At 53.7% G+C, this 20,664-nt stretch overlaps 11 protein-coding genes across 11 annotated transcripts; 5 read left to right on the plus strand and 6 right to left on the minus strand.

The window, feature by feature from the left end:
- Positions 1 to 452: 452 nt before the first annotated feature.
- On the plus strand, positions 453 to 1,053 carry BKA78DRAFT_293396 (uncharacterized protein; the record flags this gene model as incomplete). The annotated part of the gene is made up of 2 exons (XM_066886213.1): positions 453 to 567; positions 626 to 1,053. 2 exons carry the CDS (start codon positions 453 to 455, stop codon positions 1,051 to 1,053), a joined length of 543 nt encoding a protein of 180 aa, XP_066746210.1.
- A 1,598-nt stretch (positions 1,054 to 2,651) lies between these two features.
- On the plus strand, positions 2,652 to 4,361 carry BKA78DRAFT_293397 (uncharacterized protein; the record flags this gene model as incomplete). Its single annotated transcript, XM_066886214.1, is given in 6 exon segments — positions 2,652 to 2,784; positions 2,844 to 3,241; positions 3,261 to 3,357; positions 3,405 to 3,696; positions 3,753 to 3,868; positions 3,931 to 4,361. The coding sequence occupies 6 exon segments, from the start codon at positions 2,652 to 2,654 to the stop codon at positions 4,359 to 4,361; spliced, it is 1,467 nt and encodes a 488-aa protein (XP_066746211.1).
- Positions 4,362 to 5,100: 739 nt separating this feature from the next.
- BKA78DRAFT_293398 (uncharacterized protein) lies at positions 5,101 to 7,443 on the plus strand (the record flags this gene model as incomplete). The annotated part of the gene is made up of 8 exons (XM_066886215.1): positions 5,101 to 5,236; positions 5,290 to 5,776; positions 5,865 to 5,940; positions 6,113 to 6,417; positions 6,441 to 6,609; positions 6,662 to 6,781; positions 6,881 to 6,986; positions 7,040 to 7,443. The coding sequence occupies 8 exons, from the start codon at positions 5,101 to 5,103 to the stop codon at positions 7,441 to 7,443; spliced, it is 1,803 nt and encodes a 600-aa protein (XP_066746212.1).
- A 1,395-nt stretch (positions 7,444 to 8,838) lies between these two features.
- On the plus strand, positions 8,839 to 10,316 carry BKA78DRAFT_366300 (uncharacterized protein; the record flags this gene model as incomplete). The annotated part of the gene is made up of 2 exons (XM_066892577.1): positions 8,839 to 8,976; positions 9,053 to 10,316. 2 exons carry the CDS (start codon positions 8,839 to 8,841, stop codon positions 9,899 to 9,901), a joined length of 987 nt encoding a protein of 328 aa, XP_066746213.1. The 3' UTR covers positions 9,902 to 10,316.
- Positions 10,317 to 11,309, minus strand: BKA78DRAFT_93494 (uncharacterized protein). The gene has a single exon (XM_066893999.1). The coding sequence runs from the start codon at positions 11,224 to 11,226 to the stop codon at positions 10,399 to 10,401; it is 828 nt and encodes a 275-aa protein (XP_066746214.1). The 5' UTR covers positions 11,227 to 11,309; the 3' UTR covers positions 10,317 to 10,398.
- A 493-nt stretch (positions 11,310 to 11,802) lies between these two features.
- Positions 11,803 to 12,615, minus strand: BKA78DRAFT_248745 (dihydrofolate reductase-like domain-containing protein; the record flags this gene model as incomplete). Its single annotated transcript, XM_066884419.1, has 2 exons — positions 11,803 to 12,133; positions 12,206 to 12,615. 2 exons carry the CDS (start codon positions 12,613 to 12,615, stop codon positions 11,803 to 11,805), a joined length of 741 nt encoding a protein of 246 aa, XP_066746215.1.
- Positions 12,616 to 12,935: 320 nt separating this feature from the next.
- Positions 12,936 to 13,543, minus strand: BKA78DRAFT_350721 (mediator complex, subunit Med22; the record flags this gene model as incomplete). The annotated part of the gene is made up of 4 exons (XM_066891042.1): positions 12,936 to 13,109; positions 13,259 to 13,327; positions 13,395 to 13,459; positions 13,507 to 13,543. The coding sequence occupies 4 exons, from the start codon at positions 13,541 to 13,543 to the stop codon at positions 12,936 to 12,938; spliced, it is 345 nt and encodes a 114-aa protein (XP_066746216.1).
- Positions 13,544 to 13,920: 377 nt separating this feature from the next.
- BKA78DRAFT_248033 (domain found in IF2B/IF5-domain-containing protein) lies at positions 13,921 to 15,232 on the minus strand (the record flags this gene model as incomplete). The annotated part of the gene is made up of 2 exons (XM_066884344.1): positions 13,921 to 15,023; positions 15,076 to 15,232. The coding sequence occupies 2 exons, from the start codon at positions 15,230 to 15,232 to the stop codon at positions 13,921 to 13,923; spliced, it is 1,260 nt and encodes a 419-aa protein (XP_066746217.1).
- A 641-nt stretch (positions 15,233 to 15,873) lies between these two features.
- BKA78DRAFT_341741 (uncharacterized protein) lies at positions 15,874 to 17,114 on the minus strand (the record flags this gene model as incomplete). Its single annotated transcript, XM_066890364.1, has 2 exons — positions 15,874 to 16,815; positions 16,851 to 17,114. 2 exons carry the CDS (start codon positions 17,112 to 17,114, stop codon positions 16,345 to 16,347), a joined length of 735 nt encoding a protein of 244 aa, XP_066746218.1. The 3' UTR covers positions 15,874 to 16,344.
- A 598-nt stretch (positions 17,115 to 17,712) lies between these two features.
- Positions 17,713 to 18,803, plus strand: BKA78DRAFT_341742 (uncharacterized protein; the record flags this gene model as incomplete). The annotated part of the gene is made up of 2 exons (XM_066890365.1): positions 17,713 to 18,036; positions 18,082 to 18,803. The coding sequence occupies exons 1-2, from the start codon at positions 17,826 to 17,828 to the stop codon at positions 18,801 to 18,803; spliced, it is 933 nt and encodes a 310-aa protein (XP_066746219.1). The 5' UTR covers positions 17,713 to 17,825.
- Positions 18,804 to 18,894: 91 nt separating this feature from the next.
- Positions 18,895 to 20,132, minus strand: BKA78DRAFT_93545 (oxidoreductase). Its single transcript, XM_066894001.1, has 4 exons — positions 19,899 to 20,132; positions 19,384 to 19,839; positions 19,055 to 19,334; positions 18,895 to 19,002 (listed from the first exon to the last, which is right to left on the minus strand). Exons 1-4 carry the CDS (start codon positions 19,981 to 19,983, stop codon positions 18,987 to 18,989), a joined length of 837 nt encoding a protein of 278 aa, XP_066746220.1. The 5' UTR covers positions 19,984 to 20,132; the 3' UTR covers positions 18,895 to 18,986.
- Positions 20,133 to 20,664: the final 532 nt, after the last annotated feature.

Here is a 20,664-nt window from a genome sequence, read left to right on the forward strand (position 1 = left end):
CATCTTGACAGCCGTGAGCGACGAGAATAAATGTAGCGAACAATATGATAAAGACGAAGGTCAATTCCAATTTTCAGGGGCCAAACTTTGTCAGAGCACTATCAGGACGCCGTGAATTTCAGCTGAGGATTCTGGCTCTTAGGGCAATTTTGGGCCATTTTAACTGGATTATGGAAAGGTGGAATACTTGGGTGGTGTACGTGACTGGCCAGTGGTCGCGCCTGCTACATCTCTTCTTCGCGGTTGCTTGTTTTGGCGCCGCGCAAAACCACCACCGCACAACTAGATTCTCGCCAGCTCCTCGACACGCTCACTGTCTCTTCACACTCTCATCTCTCATCTTCTGAATCTATCACTCCTTACGAACCCTGGCACATCACAGCGCGTAAGTTCCAATTCTCTCCGCCACTCGAGCAAATGCTAAACAAAGAGTGATCAGCCAATACCGAACAATGCGCACCCTCAAGCGGGCCCGCGAAAAGATTAAGAAACTGGTGAAGCGCGGAGGAGGGCGCGAGGCGATCGACCCTTACTGCAGCCCTGCCCTGCGTTCAGACAACCCTGCCGGTGTGTTCAGCTAGGTCTTGCGACCCGTTGAGGATACCATATTGATCTCGCGATACAGACAACTCTTCTCCAGGAGTATTCCTCGGGGCAAGCGACGGAAGGATCACTTGCAAAGTCAAGTCGACGATCACCAATGATCTCCCCATCTCGAAGCAAGGCGACCAAACCGAGGCCAACAACATGAGACTTCATGACAACATTTTCGACGCTTGCCTTCCACAGCACGACGGTGTTACCACTGAACACTCCTGTCTCACGGACCACAGCCCGCTCAAGCGCGATGCTCTCGACACGAGCACCGATTCGACCACTGCTCTCCCTGCGACGTCCCCCAATTTCACCGTTCACACAGCGACCATCATCCCACGGTCTCCACTTTCCAAAACCATTCAGAAGTTGCCTGAGATTTCGGCACCAGCGGCACAGGTCCTTGGACTTCCAGCAGGAACTTACATCAAGCCCGGCACACCTTCGGATTCAGGCTAGAGGCAGCTACCATATTGGGGAGATACTCGTTCGGCTCGGCAGCCAGGCTTGATCCTGGTGCTGAATATTTGCTCGCTATGCCAGGCACTGGAGTATCATTTCCAAGTGATGGGCTCTACTAGCTTGGAAGGTAGTAAACTTTCCGAAGCCGAGCGACCAATGAAATACTAGAGACTTCAGGGTGCACTCCAAGAGTCGTGACACCTTTGGTTTTGAGGATTTGTACTTGTGCATCTGACGTCGATTACTTGGGTGGTGTACGTGACTGGGCAGTTACACCTGTCATTGTTCAGTCACGTCGATTTTCAGCCTTCTGCGCGGTGAAATCGACATCAGCTGCCAGACTTCTGCATCACGCACTTCAACGACTCGGTCTCTCCACGCGTCTAAGAGCATCCTTCAAAGGCAGAAGCCCGTCAATCAGAGCCCGCGGCCCATGAAGACTAAGAGTGACTAAGGGTGAAAGCAAGATGTATTATGAGACCAAAAGCGCAGGTGTTTCCAATCAGCACGTCGCTGGCAGCGCACCATTTCCACAGCTGTGAAGACCAAGCACGAATTCGGTCCACAAGCATCAAAGCTCCGAGGTCGAAGACACTCAGCATCCCCGCAACCACCACTACCAAGACCTCATCAAGATCAAAGTAGGATTTGTGGTTCAAGGGCCGCAAAGTAGAATTGATGCCATCGTGGAAAGATGATCCACTACGAGAAGCGCGTTTGCTCGTTCCTGTAATGCTGCCACATGCGATGCGAAGAGAGCTGTACCACCCTCAAGCCCTCGGACATTTTGGCTGCCCCAGCTACACTTGAACAGAAGGAAAGCTTTGGTGACATCATGAGCGTGGGATTCATGCAGTCGATTGATTTGTAGTAAATCAATTAGTTCAGGATGTTCAGGGGGAAGGCCTGAGCCAAGGGGTACTCGAAGCTTGATTGAATGCATGCAATTTAAAGGTAGCCCTGCATCCTTCAAATTTCAGATCGCACATATTGTGATTCTGTTGAGGTTCACAGCGCCGTGCGGGAGGGCTTTCAAAGTGGGTATATATTTTGGTTCAGCGAGACTCCTTTCATCGGGTCACCGGCCCCCTGGCGGACTGGGTAAGGTTTAGTTCGTTCGTACCTTCACCAAATGACAAGTAACAGTGGTGCCTACGGGGATACGGTGGCTCGCTTTTTTGCCCAGGTCCAAGTTCGATTCCCGGGGCCTGCCACTTCTTTTACCCATTTTTTCTTTTTTGCCATCCAACGATTTTTGTAGATTTGAACGATGCTTAGTGTCGAAGAGCGCATTGAGACTCAAGATCTTTGTTTTCCCAATCTTCAGGCTCAGCAAATCTAAGTAGGTTTCGTTTTCGCGGATGATTGATACTTGACGAGGTAGCCGCCGCGCCTGCTATATTTTACATCGGCTGCCACTTTAACACCTACACAGCACAACACCATCGGAGCCGGAGAGAATTTCCGCCAAACTCTCACACGCCACATAAAAGCTCGTGATTCATTTTCCACAGATTCTGTCCGATCTCAGCCGCGTAGGTCTTGAAGCCACCCGCACTTGAGCAACCACTGATTGCAAGCCAGTACCTCTCAAAATGCGCTACCTCAAACGAGCCCGCAAGAAGCTCAAGGATATCATCAGACGCAAAGCTGGCAAGCTCTCTGCTCCCATCCATTCTACAGCTGTCAGCCTGGAGCACAATCTTTGCAAGCTTCCTGATACTGCTGGTACGTCCCATCCGGGGATACGTCAAACCTTGAGCACAGGATGTTGAGCCATCCCACAGATGGCTCATCCACGAGGGCTTCGGTCGAAGAAATTACCAACAGCTTTCAAGGCCGTTTCACAACTACTTTCACCAAAAGCAACGATACGCTCGGCGACTTGGAAGATACCGACGGTACGAAAGTCAACACCAACATACTCCACGCTCCGCTTCTACCTCAAGGGCCCTTTCCTGTCAAAGAGTCCTCGATGGTCATCAATGACATTCCCGGTCACACTCCGCTCTTCTTTGCTATGGATTGCGACTCCAAGGAAATTCCCAACTTGAATCCTTTCCCAGCAGGTCTCCCAACGCCCGAATCTCGGGACAACCAGAGGAAGAAGCCAGTCATTTCGGAGGCAGCAGCCCGCGTGCTTGGACTACCCCCATACACGTGCACCAGACAGACCATCCGCGAAGTACACAACTAGAACGCAGCACACAAGTGGCTCTTTGGCTGCACAAGGAAGCTTTTGTTCTGGCTCTTTGCCCCTGTTCCCAGCGTGGCAAAGCGAAGTCTTCTATTTGACGAAGTGTATCCATCGGCGTGGCAGTTGGTTGGTTTTTGAACAAGATAAATAGGCAGAACAAGCAGTATCGTGACGGTTGGAGGAACGGATGAGCTCAGAACTGCAATGGAGACCTTTTCCCTGGGCTTTTCTGAGATGGTTCGAATGGAATTGGGCCCTTTGAACGCAGCAGCACTCATGCCATATACATTGATACGTGACGAGGTGGCCGCCATGCGCCTGCCATCTTTAACCACGGCTGCCGCTCCGACACCCTCACACCTCAACACCACCACAGCGCGAAACATTTACAACCGAACATTTTGTGCTACGGATTCCACACTGATCCTATCAAATATCAGCACGTAAGCTGAATGCTATCGGCTCATCAAAAACCCGCTAATCAATTTCGTCGTTCAAGGCGCAGGATGGGAATCTTCAAGCGGACGCGAAAGAAGCTCAAAAAGCTCATCGGTTGCAAGGCCAGGATTATCAGCCTTTTGGGACGCAGCGAGCGGAAACCGTTAGACCCTGTCGGTATGTCTGATTGGAATACGCGACACCTTGCGCGCGACACAACATGTTGACCCGCGAAGCAGACAGTCCACCTAGAGGAGCGACAATCGAAGCAAGCGATGGCAGCATTACTAGCAGCACCAAGGCGACTTCCACGAACAATGACCCGCCCTACAACCTGGTAGCCAGCGACGCAGTCGGTTGTGACGACGTTGGCATCCAAGCCAACATCCTCGACGCTCCTCTGCTCCCTCAAAGGCCATTCTCTCCAAAGCCCTATTCCATCGCCAACGGGGCTCACTGCCGCGTTTATCTAACCTCTACTACGAGCTCACACTACGAAATACCTCCAAACCTGAGGTCCGAGACGGCAGATCTCTCGACGCCCACATTGCAGAGAAAACTGCAGACCAAAAAGCCGGTCATGTCCGAAGCAGCAGCTCGCGTCCTCGGACCACAACCAGATGCATACACGACATACACGAAGCACCAAATCCGCGAAGTCTACGACTGATTTGGAGCCGAGACTTGGAGACATGTCTCCACGAAAGCTTTTGCTACTTTTTCCTCGTTCCGATTCCCAGGGGACGAAGCACAATTTCCCTCTCGCAACAGGTTTCCAATGGACAGGTGAAAGGTCGGTACAGTCTCATTCGTGGTGAACAGTCATACTGGTTAGCTGTACAATCAATGTGATAGAATACGTTTAGAATGGACCACAGGCGCTAGTGCATCTGAGCCTTTTCAGGGGTAGTTTGAATTGGCTTGTTTTTGAGAAGCCAGCAGCATTTATGCAAGCTATGGGTAAGAAATTGCCGAAGATTGGCAGTAACATCAAGCCTGAGCATTGGTGATGGGCATAAAATGGGCAACAGTAGACTCAGGGGCTTTTCTGTCTTCGGCTTGTCGCACCCAAGCTTCTCGCTTTACAAGTAACACGTCATGAAATTCAAAATTTCCTTGTGTCGTTATCGTTGGTCTTTGATAAGCTCGGATTTCAGGCTGGTGTCGAGACGCAGGTGGTGCTGGTGTGCACGGCGACCGCGCCTGCCGTCATTTAGAAGGTGCTCCTGCAACCGCACCACAACATCACTGCCGCACCGCGCCCACTTGTCCCCGCCGATTTTTCAGAGCATCGTCCCTACTACGGGTCCGACAAAGATTCTGGAAGGACCCAGTGCGCAAGCTCCCATGTTCTATTGTATTCGAGTAAAAGCTAATCAACTTCAGCAAGACACAACAAGCGCCGCGAGATGGGCGGCCTCCAGAGAGCCCTCAAAGGGCTGAAGAAGTTCAGAATCCGCATCGGTCTCGGCTCAAGCAGAGCCAGCCATGACGCTGCCGCTCTTGCCTCGAAATTGCACAACCCTGACGTTCTTGAACCTGCAGGTGCGTTCTGCGAGGAACCTTTACCTTGAACAAGACATTGAACATACTAACAGGCATTTGCTCTGCAGATGTGGCCGAATCCAAATCATCCCCACTCGAAGTCGATCAGAGAAGGCTCGGACTAGACTTGAAGCGCGGCGATTCCTCGATCACGTCCGACGACGAGGACATTCACACTGAACCCGACAACGCTTCTCTCGAACTACAAAAGCGCGTTCCTCCGGGAATCTCTTACACCGCCGATGGCGAAATCATTCGCACTGCCTCTATCCTGGCCTCTACTTCCAACCCCAAGGGTCCTGTCATCCCCGCTTCGTCCTCGAAGAGATCGCTTAGACGGAAGCCTGTCTTGGAGAATCAAGCTGCACTGATGCTTGGGCTCCCAGAGCATGCCTATGTGACGCCCACCGACTCAGTCTCCGCCCTCGGCTCCAAGACGTCATCCGGAATCGCAAAGACTCCGAACCCGAACAAGTTTCACGAAAGAAAGCCCATCGTGGCAGAGAAAGCGGCACGCGTTCTTGGAATTCCACAGAACGCGTAAGTCACCCCTATCGGCAATCCCATCGTTTCTACTACGTCGAATGAACACTTTCAGGCACCCTCATATGACTTGAATCCCGAATAGAGACAAAATGGTCAGAGTGGAAATGGCAGGACACACCAACTCGGTATATGCCAGCAATCGTAGCCGGATCGCAAAGGTGGATCGGACGAGAGATGTTGCGCTTGATAGAAAAATCCTATACCTGGCTTACTTTAGACCTATAAGACTTGCTTACTCTTTGGAATTGTACTGCGGTTGAAAGGCCTATCTTTGTATACATCTGGGCCTTACATACATATATGAAATTTTGATTGATTATGGCGCTGCAGTCGGCCTTGGGATTGGCTTTATTCAATCTCGCTTTCGTTGTATGTCGCCGCCTCAGCATGGATGATGCCGATGAGATCACCGAGATCTTCGGCTTCAAAAATGACGTTCTGAAGTCGTACATCAATGCCGCCGGATTCTACCTCCCCCGCCAAGCGGTTTTCCTGATCTCAGTGCCATTTGCGCCCAACTCACCGAGTAGAAATCTGATGGAAAAGCCCTGCTGCCATGGCTCTCTGCCGCTAGAGTTTGCACGTATCAAAGTATTCTTTGGAAGCGGCGGCACTACTCACGCACTGTTTTCCGCGTACATACCGTTCACCCACGTAGACTTGCTCAGCTCGAAAATCTAAACATCACTGCGTCCTTGGATCTACACAAGATGAATTTGTTTCTCAGGAGATTCGCAGTTTTATCATTGGGCGAGTCTTCCGAATTTAGACAGATCTCTTGCTTCAAGTTGCAAAACGTTCTTTCGATAAGTCTTTGTCAGCGCTCGGTTGGTTAAACACTCAGGTGGTGACTGGACGGCTGCGCCTGCCCTCGTTCAGCAAGCCCGCTTAGGTTTGGCAACTCGACGAAAATCACTGCAGCACCACGCGAACTTTCCTCCTTCGCCTTTTCTACAAATACTCCCTTCTGAAATCTCCGGACGCAGCTTTGCAGACTTGGTGCGCACTTCCAAGGTTTCCCTTTCAATTATCAACTGCTGATCAACATCAGCAAAACAACAGCTCAACATGGGCGCCCTCCAGAAGGCTCGACACTAGCTGAAAAGGCTCAAAATTCGAATCGGTCTCGATCAAAGCAAGACAAACCCTGGCACCACCGCTCTTCACTCGAAGGAGGATCGTCCTGAGGCTTTCGAATCTGTCGGTACGTTTAGCAAATTGTGCTGACGGAGAACGCGACGTTTATTGTGCTTATAGAAAGCTTCGCCTCTCCGAACACGACCAAGATCAACCCGTCTCCAACGAAGATCGATCAGAGAAGGCTTGGACTCGACTTAGAGCGCGGCACCTTGACCGAATCCAACATCCATGGCCTTAACGCAGACACGAAGATCACTTCTCTTGGACCTCACGAGCATAGTGCCTCAGGCACCGAAATCATCCCCAATGGCGAGCCAGTCCATATCTCCTCTGCCCCGACTACGACTGGCAGCTTTGGAGCCTCTCTCATCTCTATTTCGGCCCCTGAGACGCAGCCCAAAAGGAAGCCTGTTATTCCCAAAAAGGCCGCACTTCTTCTTGGACTCCCGGAACACGTTTACATGACGCCTACCGATTCGGTCTCCGTTCACCTTCAGCCAGAAGGCCGCGAGATGAATTGAAAGACGGCAGAGCTCTCAGATTCCTACACAGTGTTACGCAATCGATCGAACAATCAAATTCAGGGCTTCAGCAAACCACTGTCCTTGATTCTCTTCAAAACTCGCTCGAAGACCACGGAGCAACTTGCAAGGGATGGGCGTGATGTCTTGGAACACCAGAAGGGACTTTGACTGACTTGGGTAGAGCGATGGCCGGCTCTGGGTTGGCTTCCAGTAAACAGTATATCCTATAATCCGTGGGAATGGGATTTTCAAAACGAGCTTGTGTCTTTGGGATTGCACAAGATGGAGTCGCCCATCAGAGTGTGAGTGACCTATGCTACTGGGTGAACTGTGAACACTTTGAACTTGAATGTCTGCTATTCATACCATCAAACACAGCATGCTGCACCAGTGTGCAGAGCATGTGGCTGCAAAACTGGCAGTTTGCGCTCGTGGATTTGGAAATTGAAAAAGCGTTGATTCCAGAAGATGTGAGCGGGTGTTGGTTGTGCCTGCCATTGTTCAGTCGACAACGTGTGGACGCGTTCAACCACCTAGACCGCACCTACCGCGTAGGTCTTGAATCTCTCCACTGTGTACAGCTACTGATCAAGACTGCCAATGCAGAATCACAGTCCCTCAGGATGGGGGCTCCCAGGGGACCTCGCAAGAAGCTTCAAAAGCTGAAGCAGCTTTTCAAGGCCAAATCAAACAAGACTGCTGCTTGCAGCGATCGTGCTGCTCTGCACTCAAAACGCTACCATCCTGAGACCCTAGGCCGTCGCATAATGATCGATCGTTTACTTAGTACCAGGCGGAAAATCAGAGGCAGCAGGGTTTGGCTCGATTCTCGAAAAACATGTTGCGCGCGGTCCTACTGGTAGACACGAAGGCGCGATTAGGAGACGAACTTTCTATTCTAAATGAGCTTCTGCAGGCTTCAGCTTTGCATAATATCTGGTCTGGGATCCAGCTTTCTTGGTATATTATATTTCAGCCTTGGATTTCCGTGGCAGTGCGAAAGTCTGAGAACAGTCAAACACTGGATCCAAGCTGGTTCAAATTGTATGAGTTCCTTTACATGTAGGCCGGGTAGATTTTCAAGCAACCAAAGGAACTTTGCCTATCCGTGTCAGCTTAGTCTTTGCGGGAGGGGCGTTTTTCCGGGGAAGTGACCTCTTTCCCTCCAGATGCCACTAGTGCCGTTTTGGGTAGGGCCTCTACAACACCACTTCGGCCGTCTCCCATTGCCAAAACTTTTCAACGCCGCGCCGCCCTTATCGTCGAACCAATTCTCCGCAGGTTTTGGACAATTCTGCCACCTTTCCTCGACGTTGTCAACAATGCGAGCTTCCCGTGTAGGTTTTCGAGTTTCTAAAACTTTGCAGGCGTTGACTGACCGTTTAGACCATCATGACAGACTGCAAGCTCAAGGAAAAAGAGGAGACTCAGCAGCAGCCGCGAAGCAGCTGGCTGCGACGGGTGAAGAATCGCAAGGGCTTGGAGCGCGTCAAGGGCGAGAAAGACAATGATGACGAAGTTCTGTTGCCAGTAAGTCACCTTCTTTGCCCTTCCACATTCACCATCTTCCTCTTTCCCCATCTTCTTCCTCCCTTCTGCCACGCAGCCTCTGCTATTCTACCACAACACTATCCTCTCTTCTCCTCAACACCACGCTCTTTCTCTCAAACAACCATGGCCAACTCAGCCAAAGAGTCGCTGGCTCGCGCTTACCGGAAACTCCAGAAGAAGCAGCCAGCGAAGGCAAAGAATGGCGGCAACGAGGATGACTACGGAGCCTCTACGGAGACCGTCATCTCCTCACACAAGACCACCACCGCCGGCCAGCGAGAGCCCTGCGCCGTCTCTCTCCTCCGCGCCTGGCCCTGCCACCGCCGCCGCTCCTGCTCCCTCTCCCTCGCCCTCCTACTCCGCAGAGCGCTTCTCCTCGGCCTCTACCATGTCGCTCCCAGCTCTCCTCGCTGGAGCGCGTGGTACGCCTCCCTCCACCATCACCACCACCACCGCTACCACCACTACCGCCGGCCCCGCCACAGCCGACGACGACGAAGATAACGACAGCGAAGAGGAAGAGGATGAGGACGACGAGGACAAGGACGAGAACCAGGACAAGGATGAGGACGAGGACGACGAAGACGAAGACGACGACGACGACGACGACGACGACGACGACGACATGTCCGGCTTGTCTCTCGCCGCAGCCTCTGCCTCCTCCTCCACCGACCGCCTGTGGGGCGTCTCCTCTGCTGGGGAGGACGACGACGTGCAGCACCCGCAGCACGTTGTCTACCTCGAGCCCGGCAAGACGCTCAGCGGCATGAGTGTGCCGCAGTTGACGCGCTGGCAGTGCTGCGAGTGCGGCTGCAAGACCCACTACGACAATCCCGTCTGCAGCAGGCTTGACTGCGTGCACCGTCGGTGCGAGGAGAGGTGCGAGATGCACGTTTCGGCGTGAGAACTGAGGTAAGACTTTGACTTCCTTGGATAGATATGTTGACGAAGACTGACGTGTTGAAGTAGATTGAGGACCTTCTTGTAGGGGACGAACAGTCTTGGGGGAGGATGAACGACATTGGATGGGTGGATGAGGCAGGTTTGTGAGTGGAAGTGAGTGGAGGATTCTGTAACCGCAATGCGGCCACAGGGGCCGATTTCTTCTTTTCCCATTTGTCCCTGCCAAGTATCTGCCTGACATGCTTTGATGCTTTGCCAAATGATCGCGCGATTGATCCTGCACAGGCTGCACTTCAAGACGCACTACATCCGAGTGTGCGGCCAACCAACCCATGCCCAGAATGCCAAAAAGACATGGAAAAGAAGGTCTCTGCCAGAATCCAATGGCTCCATCTTCCAAATGCAGAAAGCCCGACAATTCCTGAAACACCGCGCAAACATGGCCGAATTCTTCCTGTCCCAACGAAGCAGATGACGAAGTCCCCCCAGCCACAAATCTCAAGGGACGAACCCGTAGTAGTAGACTTTGGCTACCAACCTACAAAACAACTTTGCTCCTTTCGCCTCTTGCAAGCAAGCATTGTCGAGGTCAATCCTATACCTTTCCCTGATCTTCTTCCAAATGTTAAAGTTGATCTTCTCGCGTTCCCTCTGCTCTTTTGTCAAGGCTTTGGCCCTGTTGATATATTGGCGCAGATTCAACATCGCAAAGTCTCGGCGTTGGCAGGCAGCCTTGAACTCGAAGGAATTGAACGGCTTGTCAGGGGCCATTGTGCACGCATCTGACTTCCAGGCGGGCTCAGGTAGGCAGAGGATGTCCCGTGCCTTGCGGTGTCTCTCAAAGTCGTGCTGATGAGCGTTGAAAGATAGCCAGAAGAGCCAGGCCTTGGTGTCGCACTTGGTTCGAGTGTTTGAGGGCTCTTTGGCGGGTCCCGGCCAAATGGGAGCGAAGTGTATCTTGTCCTGCTTTTCCCACCAGGGATGGTTTGCTTCGTCGCCGTTGTCGTTTCCATCGTTGTCCTCGCCGCGTGGGTCGCCGCGCTTCTGGAGGGCTGTTTGAGTCTGTTGAACGGGTCGAAGGGCGCAGGGATGGGTTTCTTTGTCGCCGTTGTCGTTGCTGCCGTCAAAAGATGCTGTTCCCGTGTTCTCGCCGCATGGGTCGCCGCGCTTCTGGAGGGCCTCTTGAGGAGGTTGTTGTTGTTGTTGTTGTCGTTCGGGTCGAAGCGTGCACAGCAAGAGTAGTAGGACCAATGTTGCCAGCAGGCCCAAGGTCCACAACCTTTTTGATAATCTTGGTGGATTGCCCATGGAGGAAATGAATCGCATTTGCAGAAGCTTGAGTCGAGTCGGCGATGGAGGAGCAAGATGGATGGAAGATGGGACGAACTGAAAGTGCAGACCCAGGAGCTTTGTTGGGACTCTGCCCAGGAGAGGACATGGCTTCAATGGAAGGTTCACTTCCCCCCTCTTTCCAGAGTCCCATCCACGAACATCAAGGGCGACTCATGGAAACCGCGGACGAGCGAATGGGAAATGAGAAACCCGCGCGCTCCATAAGTATGCCTGATGCTTTGCAGAGGCGCCATGACGGCGACGACGACGACAACCACGAGGTTGAGAGAGAAGAGGGAGTAGATGGGAAACAACGATACGGAGAATCCGGTGGATCCATAGATATTAAGCTCGCCGGAGCTCGCGTTTTTCCGGGCAGAGTTTCGCCATCCCGATTGTTTGCGTGATGTCACGGCGGCTGCTCACGATCAGCGTAGTTCCAAGAATTCGGTGTGTTGACATGGAAGTTGTTCCTTGCGACTCGTGTGTATAGCTCTGAGGAAGGCGCTTGAAGACAAAGACTCGAATGCTCCAATTTGGGTATCTTCGACATTCCTCCCCTCCAAACGACTACCACTCGCCCTCCCTCTCAAAAAGCCGAAACTCAAACTCAACCTCCTCGTCCAGCTGTCCCTCGTCCTTCGCCTTGACCAGCTCCCTGACACTCCCCTGCGGCACCTCCTCGCCCACAAACGCGCTCAACTCATCGTTGCTCTTCCGCGTCCACCCCGGGCCCTCCACGTCGACCGGGAAAAACGTGTCGCAGTCCCAGTCGCGCGCTATCCGCGTCAGCAGCACCGTCCGCGCATTCGGCGTCTCCAGCGCCGCCTTGTACAGCGCCGCGCCGCCGATGACGAAGACGCGGCCGAGGCCCGCGAGCGGTTCGCCGTTGATGAGGAGCCTGCTGTCTGCGTCTGGCGAGGTGGCGTTGTTGCTCGTGCTCGTCGACGGACCGCCGTGAGATTGAGAAGACAGCGCCTCGAGCTTGGCAAGCGCTGCAGACAGCGACGATGCAGTGACGACCGAGTTGCCCTTTGCGGCGGCCTCGGCGACGCCGGCGATGGAGGCGTCGGGCGAGCGCGAAATGACGACGTTGAGCCGGTCCTTGAGCGGGCGGAAGCGCAGGGGGATCGAGTCCCAAGTCTTGCGGCCCATGATGACGGCGTTGCAAATGTTTGGAGAAGAGCCGCCGCTGCTGCTGCTAGGCGAAGAGGACGCAGTGATTGAGGAGGACGTGGGCACGCGCTTGGTGACGCGGGCAAAGTAGGCCATTTCCTTCTTGAGCATGGGCCATGGCAGGCCGCCGTTTTTGCCGATGCCGAGCGACGGAGTTGTCGCGACGATGAGCGTCAGTGGGAGACGTGAGGAGGACGGCGGAGGCATGGTTGCGTCGGCGGCAGACATTGTGGTGGACTGGTGACTCGAGTGCGACGGTCGTTGGAGAGGACGGCGCGGAAGAGCAAAAGCGCGGAGGACGCGTTGATTGGCACAGCCGACGCGTCCAAGCTGGCCGCCAACGCAAAAAGTGGTTGCCGTCTGTGATGGAAAAGCGTCTTGCAAGCCTGCGCAAAAGATCTTGATTGAGCTCCCATAAATGCCATTTCCCACCGATCGATCGTTCCTGGGTATCTTTGTAACCTCAAACGCCACCATTTTGCCAATTCATCACCAGCAGACGAACCCGCGCCGGCGCCGGCGCCCGCTCAAAGCATATCCCTCGCCAGCTGCTCCACGGCCGCCGCAATGGCGCGCGCGTCGTCTTCGACCTGCGATATCTCTTTGGCTTTGCCGTCCTTGTCTACGGTGTTGAGCTGGCCGAAGAGCCACAGCTCCTGCATCTGGCGCGTCAGGGTGAGGATGTCTTCGGTCGCGCGGATCTGGGAATGCACGCGTAAGCTTCGTCCCCTTGGGTTCAGCGGTATGTAGATTCGTGGACCGCTGAGAGCATTATCATGGAGGGAATGATTGTACTGTCATCATGTGCGAGGCTCTGATGCGGCGATGGGGAAGGGCAGAAGAGTCGTACCAAGGCCGCAGTCTCAACCTCCATCTGGAACTTTGTGCTGGCGGTGGTGTTGAAGTCTTTGGCGTCAGGCTATGCGAATAGGATGCTCAGTAAAAGGTCATGTATAAACGGGTGTGGGAGTGGTTGGAGGGCATACGGAAGCCAGAGCGACGATATTCTCGAACCGCTTCACCAGCGCAGTGGCGAGCTTCATGACACGCTCTGTGCACACGTCAGTCATGCCAAGTGAGCTCGAAGCATTTGCGAACCTTGAAGAGCAGCGGCATTGCGCTGGGAAACATCCATGGTCGGTTGAGAGGTGGGTGTCGAACGTTGACGGACATCAAGCCTCGGAGACCTGAGCAAGGTACTATCGATAGGCGAAGTACAGGGAAGGTTTTCCGAGCCAGCCTCAACTTCATGCAAGTCATGTCGACGGGAACATGCAGGTCTCGTACATCTTCACATGCATGTCACGGTGCACAATCGAGTTTTCAAAAAGGACATGATTTACTTAGGAACTACCGTACGTGTAGGAATTCCACCAACAGCACGTATCGAAGGAGCGGAGTTGTGAACATAACCCGAAAGGTAAAGCAAGGAAAGCAGCCAATCAAGCAAATTCGGCATTCGATACAGGAACAACTTTTGCACCCATAATCGTCAATCCGTCAAGAGGCACATTACTCGTCGTCCGAATCGTCATCGCTCTCGGCGTTCTCAAGCCACTCGATGAACTGCTCGGCAGACTGGCGAACCTTGCGGCTAATAGACAGGTCGACGTACTTCTTGCTGGCCTTGTGGCCCCAAGCCTTGAGCGTCTCCTCCGAAATGAGGTCATTGTCGTAGAGCTTCATGAGAATGGCCGAGACGGAGCGAATGAGGTTAGGCTTCTCAATGCCGACGAAACGCTCCATGCCACCAAGGAAAGCCTTTTCGTGCTTGTCCGAGGTGATCATCTTCTTGAGCATGCCAGCGCGTCCGTCAATCTGCTTGAGGATGTTGTCGTCAAAGATGGTCTGGGCCAAGACCGCGAGCGTCTTGTACTTGGTCTCAACGCCCAGTTCCTTGGCCTTCAAGTAAATCTCGACGTCCTCGAGCTTCGAAACACCGCCCTTCTCCTTGGCCGTCTCCTGGATCCAGAGTCCAAGCTGGTCGTAGACGTTGGGGCCATCTTCGCCCTCATCTTCGCCCTCAATGACGAGAGCACGCTTGAGGTCGTCCGGAAGGTCCTTGGCACGGGCCTTGACAGCCTCCTCGGACGTGTCGACGGACCACTGGACTTCCTTTGGCTCGGCAACGTCAATGTCCTTGGCTTCAGCCTTGATGCGGCGAGTGAGCTCGTCATCGCTGCCAGCGTCGAGCTCAACGTCGCCGTTCTCAGCAGAATCATCATTGCCGCTGTCTCCCTGGCTGCCGCTGTGCTCATCGGCGTCACCGTTGCGGCCGGCCTCCTTCTTGGCCTTGCGCTCAGCCTTCTTGGTCGACTTGTCCTTCTTTCCCTTCTTGGGCTGGTTCTTGAGGATGAAGGAGCTAAGCTTGAGGGCAAGGTCGACATCGGTGCGTTGGCCACAGGCCTTGCAGTCGAGAATGATGCGGCCATCCTTGATGTTGACCTCGGTTTCGGGGTTCTTGCACTTCTTGCAAAGAACAAACTTCTGGATAAATCCGTCAAGATAATCCTGCAGCTTGGAGGCCTCGTGGGCGCCGTTGATGATCCAGCGATCGTCGTTGGGGTTGATGTTGGTCTGGGCACCAAGTTCGAAACCAAAGTACTTGATGACATCTGAGGTAGTGATTAGCATGGTTCAAATATGGAAACTGAGGGGAAGGCGTACAGGAAGGAGGGCGAGCCAGCTGCTGGGCGACGTTGCTCAAATTGACAATGACAGTCTTGATGCCATTGCCCTTGCCCTCAATCTTGGACTGCAGGCGCTCCATCTTGTAGCGGTAGAAGGGATCGGTGACATCCCGGCGGACATTGAGGTTGGCCATGGTGACGGCGTTGTCGGAGACGGCTTAGCGGAAGAAGCGGGAGGCGGGGTGAGTGGTATGGGGATGGCGAGAGCTGGTGGGAGCCGACAAAGACATGCAGTGAATGCAGGCCTTTGGGGGATAAATTTTGATGGTTAAGGTCGGAATGGTTGCAGCTTGGAGTGTGAGGACGGGCTAGCCGTTGGTCGAGTGGAATTCGCTACACGGCTTTCGTATGTCACGAAATGATTGCAGCTTCGGCGGAGGTTCCTGTCTGAAGGCGTTGTCACGGGGCGAATACATATACAGCCGCGGTGTCGAGATATCTCAGGTGGTTGCTTTGTGGGGTCCCTCAGGCAGAAGTTGACGGACGGATGCGGTGCAGAGGAGCAGCGAAGCGCTTGACTCCTGGCGGGCGTTTGGGGCGACGGCGTTTGCTTTCCGGGGTTTGTTGTCGCAAGCCTTGACGAGGGCGAGAGACGGACGGCGAGCGAAGATTGGTGAAGGCGGAGGATGGTTGTGGCGGGAGGAGTCGAGTCGTTGGTTAAGTAGGGACTGCTGAAGAGAATTTGAGCGGCCTCTTAATAATCGCAGCCGAGCGCCGAGCGGCCGAGTCACGCCTCACACGGTCCAGTCACGCATGCCCTTGGTCGCCCTCACTCTTTTTTGTCTACAGTACAAGCTCCCATGGTCGGCGCATCCACTTTTTTAATTGTTGGGGGTCTTCTTTGACGCTTTCTTTGCTCCGGCTTGCGCTGTGCCTCTCGCCTGCCGCCTCCGCAAACCGGCCATTATTCTTCTCCTCCCTCCTCACCTTCGAACCACTGTCTTTGTCTCATCGACCGATCCAGTCGAAGCCTTAAGGTAGTTAGCAGCCCGGTTCTTGCTGGAACGGTAAGCGCTAGCCTCCTATTCGACACCTGCACGTGGAAAGTTATGGGGTAGCTTCGCGCGCCGTTGCTGCATCAAACGTCATACAACCTTTTCCCCACGCCTGGGCTACATGTAGTCGGCATGGCTTGCGGTTTGCAGCAAAGAGCTTGGGCAAACCGGGCGGCATTCACAATGCGTCCATGGCACATGTGCAGATAGCAGGCTTTGTATTGTACTTTCTAGAAGTCCCCGCCACGGAATCAAGGTCGGCGTCCCACCAAACCCCTCACTGCCAGACCATTGTCGAAAATAGTGTCCATCGTCAACCTTTGCACCACTCCTTCCGCTCCTACGCAGTGCTCCTCTTGCTCAAATTTGCTATACTTCCATTCCCCAGCCGTCGGAAGAGCGACAAGTCTGTCCAGCAGCTTGGCTCCAGTCCAAGGGTTGTACGTCGGTAGAGAAGCGTTGGGGGAGCCACAGCGAGAAGTCGCAGATGTATTTGTAGACACCGAGCTCTTCTCCACGTCGTCGCTCCAGGCGAGACTTGGGGTCGTGGCACGCGTAGATGGGGCCGACACATTTTCGCAAGGATATTCTTCGTCGTCCGCATCGTAGGGGTCGTCGAGGCTGGCGGCGGTACTGCTCTCAGCGACGACGCACGCAGACTCGTCCTCTTCAACCTCGTCTTCTGCCGTCAGCTCCCCAATGCGCTCGACGAGGCGATGGTACTCTTCCATGCAAGATTCTCGCGCCGGCGCTGCACCATGTCTTGGTAGTCCTTGAGTGCCTTTGCCAGTTCTGCGTCGTCGCCTGCGGCTTTGGCCAGGCCATCGACTGCAGGCATGGTCTTTCCCAAGACTGCGTTTGTCTCTTCAGCGATGCTGAGATAGAGAGGCTCGGGGATTTGCTCTCGCGACTTAGCGTGGTTTGCAATGTGTTCGACTTCGGACTGATCGAGAAGCGGGACCACTCCCAACCGGATCCAGCGGCTTTGGAAGGCGTCCAGTGATTGGTAAAGCTGCTCCATGGCCAGCAGTAGAGATGTAATGAAAGATGGTTTGTGGGTCGCGCAGCGAATCAAGAAGATGACAGGTTCGTGCGCGATTCGAATTCCGTAGAGAAGGGTAATATACGATACAAAGTCTCTTTACAACAATGAAAGGGTCGAAAAGAAAGGTGTTGTCAATGAACAATGTGAATTATTGCAAAGGAAAAATCTGAAAGAGGCCTGCTGTTCCAATCCAACATCGATATTCAGGGGATCCAGAGTCCGAATTATACTGGTTCGAGTCTTGGGAGCTTCTCCGCCCATGTCTCGTGGTGTCGAAGCGCAGTGTCTAAAATTTTCAATTTTTGGCTGGCTGCAGGCGCCTGTCTCGGTGTCGGACAAAGAATAGGATTCGTCAAGGCGGAACTCTGATGGAAGTCAGTGCAAGCCTTTGTTGGGGCACTGGAACAACGGCATTGTCCAAGTGTGGTACCGGAAGAGGAACAAAATCAATGCCATTCGATTTGAGGATCCGACAATTCTCACGAAAGTCGTAGAGCAACCGCCGCTCCGATGCGCCAGTGCGGACATCAACACAACGTTGTCGTTGTGGTGTTGGGAAATGCTCTGTTTTGGATGTTGGGGTCAGGGTTAAGAGCGTACCATGGAAGACCTCATGGATTTTGCGTCCAACGAAAGGGACGGACGGGATGCGATTGAAGTTTTGCTCAGGGACTGATTTGCCCCAACATGTCTATGTCTCCCTATAAGAGCTTGGGAGGGCCTGCCTGCTTTCCTCTCCAGCCGTCGAACTTTCCCAGAAGTCTCATCTCTTGCCAAAGTCCAGCAAAACCGTCCAGCAAGCTAGCCATGTCTCGAATTTCCACAGCTTTGTTCCACTTTCTGTGGGCTTGCCATGTACCTTTCGTGGCTATTTTCATCCTGGCTATCATGCCTTTGAGTAAGTTCTCTCGAAGCTGTACGAGAGCAAAGCTGACTTGAAAAGTTCGCGCCCTCCCCATCAGGAGGAAGAAAGAAAAGAGGGCCCCGTTTCTGGAGATGCTGCCCCCAGAGCTCCGCCAGAAGATCTTGGCCGAAGTCTGTGCCGACATTGGCACGGTCGACAGCACGACGACACGCCTTTTGTCCACATATCGTTCGGGATCGCAGTCGAGGTTGGAGGTGCTGAAAAAAATCACCGGGAACAACAAGGCAGAGTACGCCAAGTTTCAACCCCTTCTCGCCGTGAGCTCGACCATCCGCGCCGACATGGAGATCATCGAGAGGCAGTGGCTGCAAACCTGCCCAATGGACCTGGCCCTCTTCACACACTGGCTGGACTGCCCGCAAAGGGACAGCCGGCAGACGCTTGTCCTGGCCATCAACCCGCGAGACTTTTTCGAGAACCCGCCCAAAGACTACGAAAGGATGGCAAGGCGCCAGAGCAAATGGGTCTTGGCGCGGTCGAAGCTACCACCGAGGACGCCCGTTAAAGACAGAGGCAACTTGACGTGGTACTACATGAGCTGGGTCGAAGCCATCCGCCGCTTGCCCTCCAAGGGGTTCGACAAGATAATCCTGTGCGATATCGAAGAGCCGAATCCAGAGGTGCCGGGGCGATTCGTGCTCATGCACTATATGACAGAGTTGATGTTTGAAGCGCTGCTGTTGGACCGGACGCGCTCGCAGCATGAGGACTCGGTCTATTTTTCGTTTAGAGAGCTTTAGTCTGTGCGGAGCGGAAGGCGTATCTGAGGCCATGTAAAAGGGCCCAAGGTTACGCATAGGAGAGCAAAATGTTGGTGTCGGTATGCATGTATGAAATTTTTGTATGAAATTCCAACTAAAAGTAAGAAAAGGGGTTTGGTTGGTGTTTTCAAAGTATACACATTTGGTATTAATCCTGCTAGCTTAGTTGATCACATATCTGAGTGCATCGTTAGTCGTGTCCAAGTCTCATGGAAAGTGATATTTCTTACCCTCCATCAACAGTCATTGCGTGGCCCTGCACAAAGCTTGCCTTGGTCGAGCAAAGAAACAGCGCAGCATCGGCGACTTCGTACGGCTGCCCCATGCGCTTCATGGGAGCAATCTCGGCAAAGGGCAAGATGGCCTCTCTGTCCTCCTGCTTGGTCATGATGAATGGTGTCTCAATGACGCCGGGGCAGATGCAATTGACTCTGATGCCGTGGGCCGAGTAGTCGATTGCGTCGGAGCGCGTCAACGCAATGACGGCGCCTTTCGAGGCACAGTACGCCGCTCGAATACGGTGAGCATCGAATTCAAAACACGCTTCAGAGCCACTTACCAGCGTTTGGTCGTCCCACGATGCCGAGCTGGCTGGCAATGTTGACAATGGCGCCGCGCTGCGCCGGCCTCCGCGCATCGTGGCTGGGCAGCGGGTCCTGGCGCATCATGGCCTTGAGCTGGGCCCTGTTGGTCAGCCAGCAGCCGCGGTAGTTGACAGCATTGACCTTGTCGAATTCCTCGAGCGAGGTCGACGTCGAGTCTTTGCCGGGTCCGAGGACGCCCGCGCAGTTGACGCAGTAGTCGAGACGTCCAAATTTTTCCACAACTTGGCCGATGAAGGAGTCGACAAAGTCGGAAGAGCTGATGTCGCCGGCCACCGCGAGGATTTGGGCATTGGGGTACTTTTCTGAGATTGACTTTGCGGTGCTGTCGAGTGTGGTGGGGTTGATGTCTGTAATGGCAATTCTGGTACAGCCAGCTTCTACAAAAGCGTGGGCGGTAGCGTTGCCAATGCCTAATGTCTAGCATGAGATGCTGTCTGGATGGTGGGAAAATACTCCAATTGTGACTTGCCTGATCCCGCTGCTCCCGTGATGAAGGCAACACCAGGGAACATTGTCTCCGAAGATGCCATTTCGTCGCTTTTTCTCTTCGACATCTCAACTTTCTTTTGAAATGGAGTTGGAGAAGATCTTAAATACGTTTCCAGAATACTTGTGAGCACCCACAAGCTGTCCAAAGCGATACGAATGGCATCACGATGAGATAGCGGGAGTGGGGTCTGTTGTTCCGGCTTCCGCGCCAACAACGCGACCCGTCTCGAGGTGGACACGGCATGTCTCTCTCGTTGTGGCGTCTATTCCGTCTCCAACAAACTCAATACCGAACAATATTTGTCCACTGGGCCGGCATCTCGCTCAACCCGTGGGCTTGAGCTGCGCGTGGCAGAAGAATCGTTCAAGGACAGCGTAGCGCGCCCTTGCACAGGAATGGGGGGAGAAGAGTCAACGCACGCCGAGGTTGTCTCCACAGCCAGCCCTGTGCCGCGTGACAAATTAGACGGAATTTGGGAGCTGAGGAAGAGCAAGGCAAATACTAAGATTCGGTTGAGCGGCCACAAGAGGGCGACCGTGGTGCGCAGCTGGATGGTCGAAAGAACTTCATGTCGCGCTCGGCAAACCCGACGACGAAAAAATCCGACCCAAGTCACCAACATCTCTCGACCACGTGGACGAAGACCGGATGACGCGTTCGAGCTGTCAAAAAAGAGTTGCAACAGACGAAACCGTATGACAAGCAAGAGCTGCGGCTGGATGGCACTGGGTACCTGAAGGTGTGA

This window comes from Phyllosticta capitalensis, assembly GCF_038381095.1.
Source record: "Phyllosticta capitalensis strain CBS 128856 chromosome Unknown BKA78scaffold_3, whole genome shotgun sequence".
NCBI classification, from domain to species: Eukaryota; Fungi; Ascomycota; class Dothideomycetes; order Botryosphaeriales; family Phyllostictaceae; genus Phyllosticta; species Phyllosticta capitalensis.

Bases quoted from the DNA above. Each gene is read 5' to 3' on its own strand.
- BKA78DRAFT_93494 (XM_066893999.1), bottom strand. From the start codon at position 11,226: ATGCGATTCATTTCCTCCATGGGCAATCCACCAAGATTATCAAAAAGG.
- BKA78DRAFT_93545 (XM_066894001.1), bottom strand. From the start codon at position 19,983: ATGTCGAAGAGAAAAAGCGACGAAATGGCATCTTCGGAGACAATGTTC. The intron at 19,840-19,898 runs GCAAGTCACAAT...GCTAGACATTAG, and splicing joins CACGGGAGCAGCGGGATCAG to GCATTGGCAACGCTACCGCC. The intron at 19,335-19,383 runs GTAAGTGGCTCT...ACCGTATTCGAG, and splicing joins CGTGGGACGACCAAACGCTG to CGGCGTACTGTGCCTCGAAA.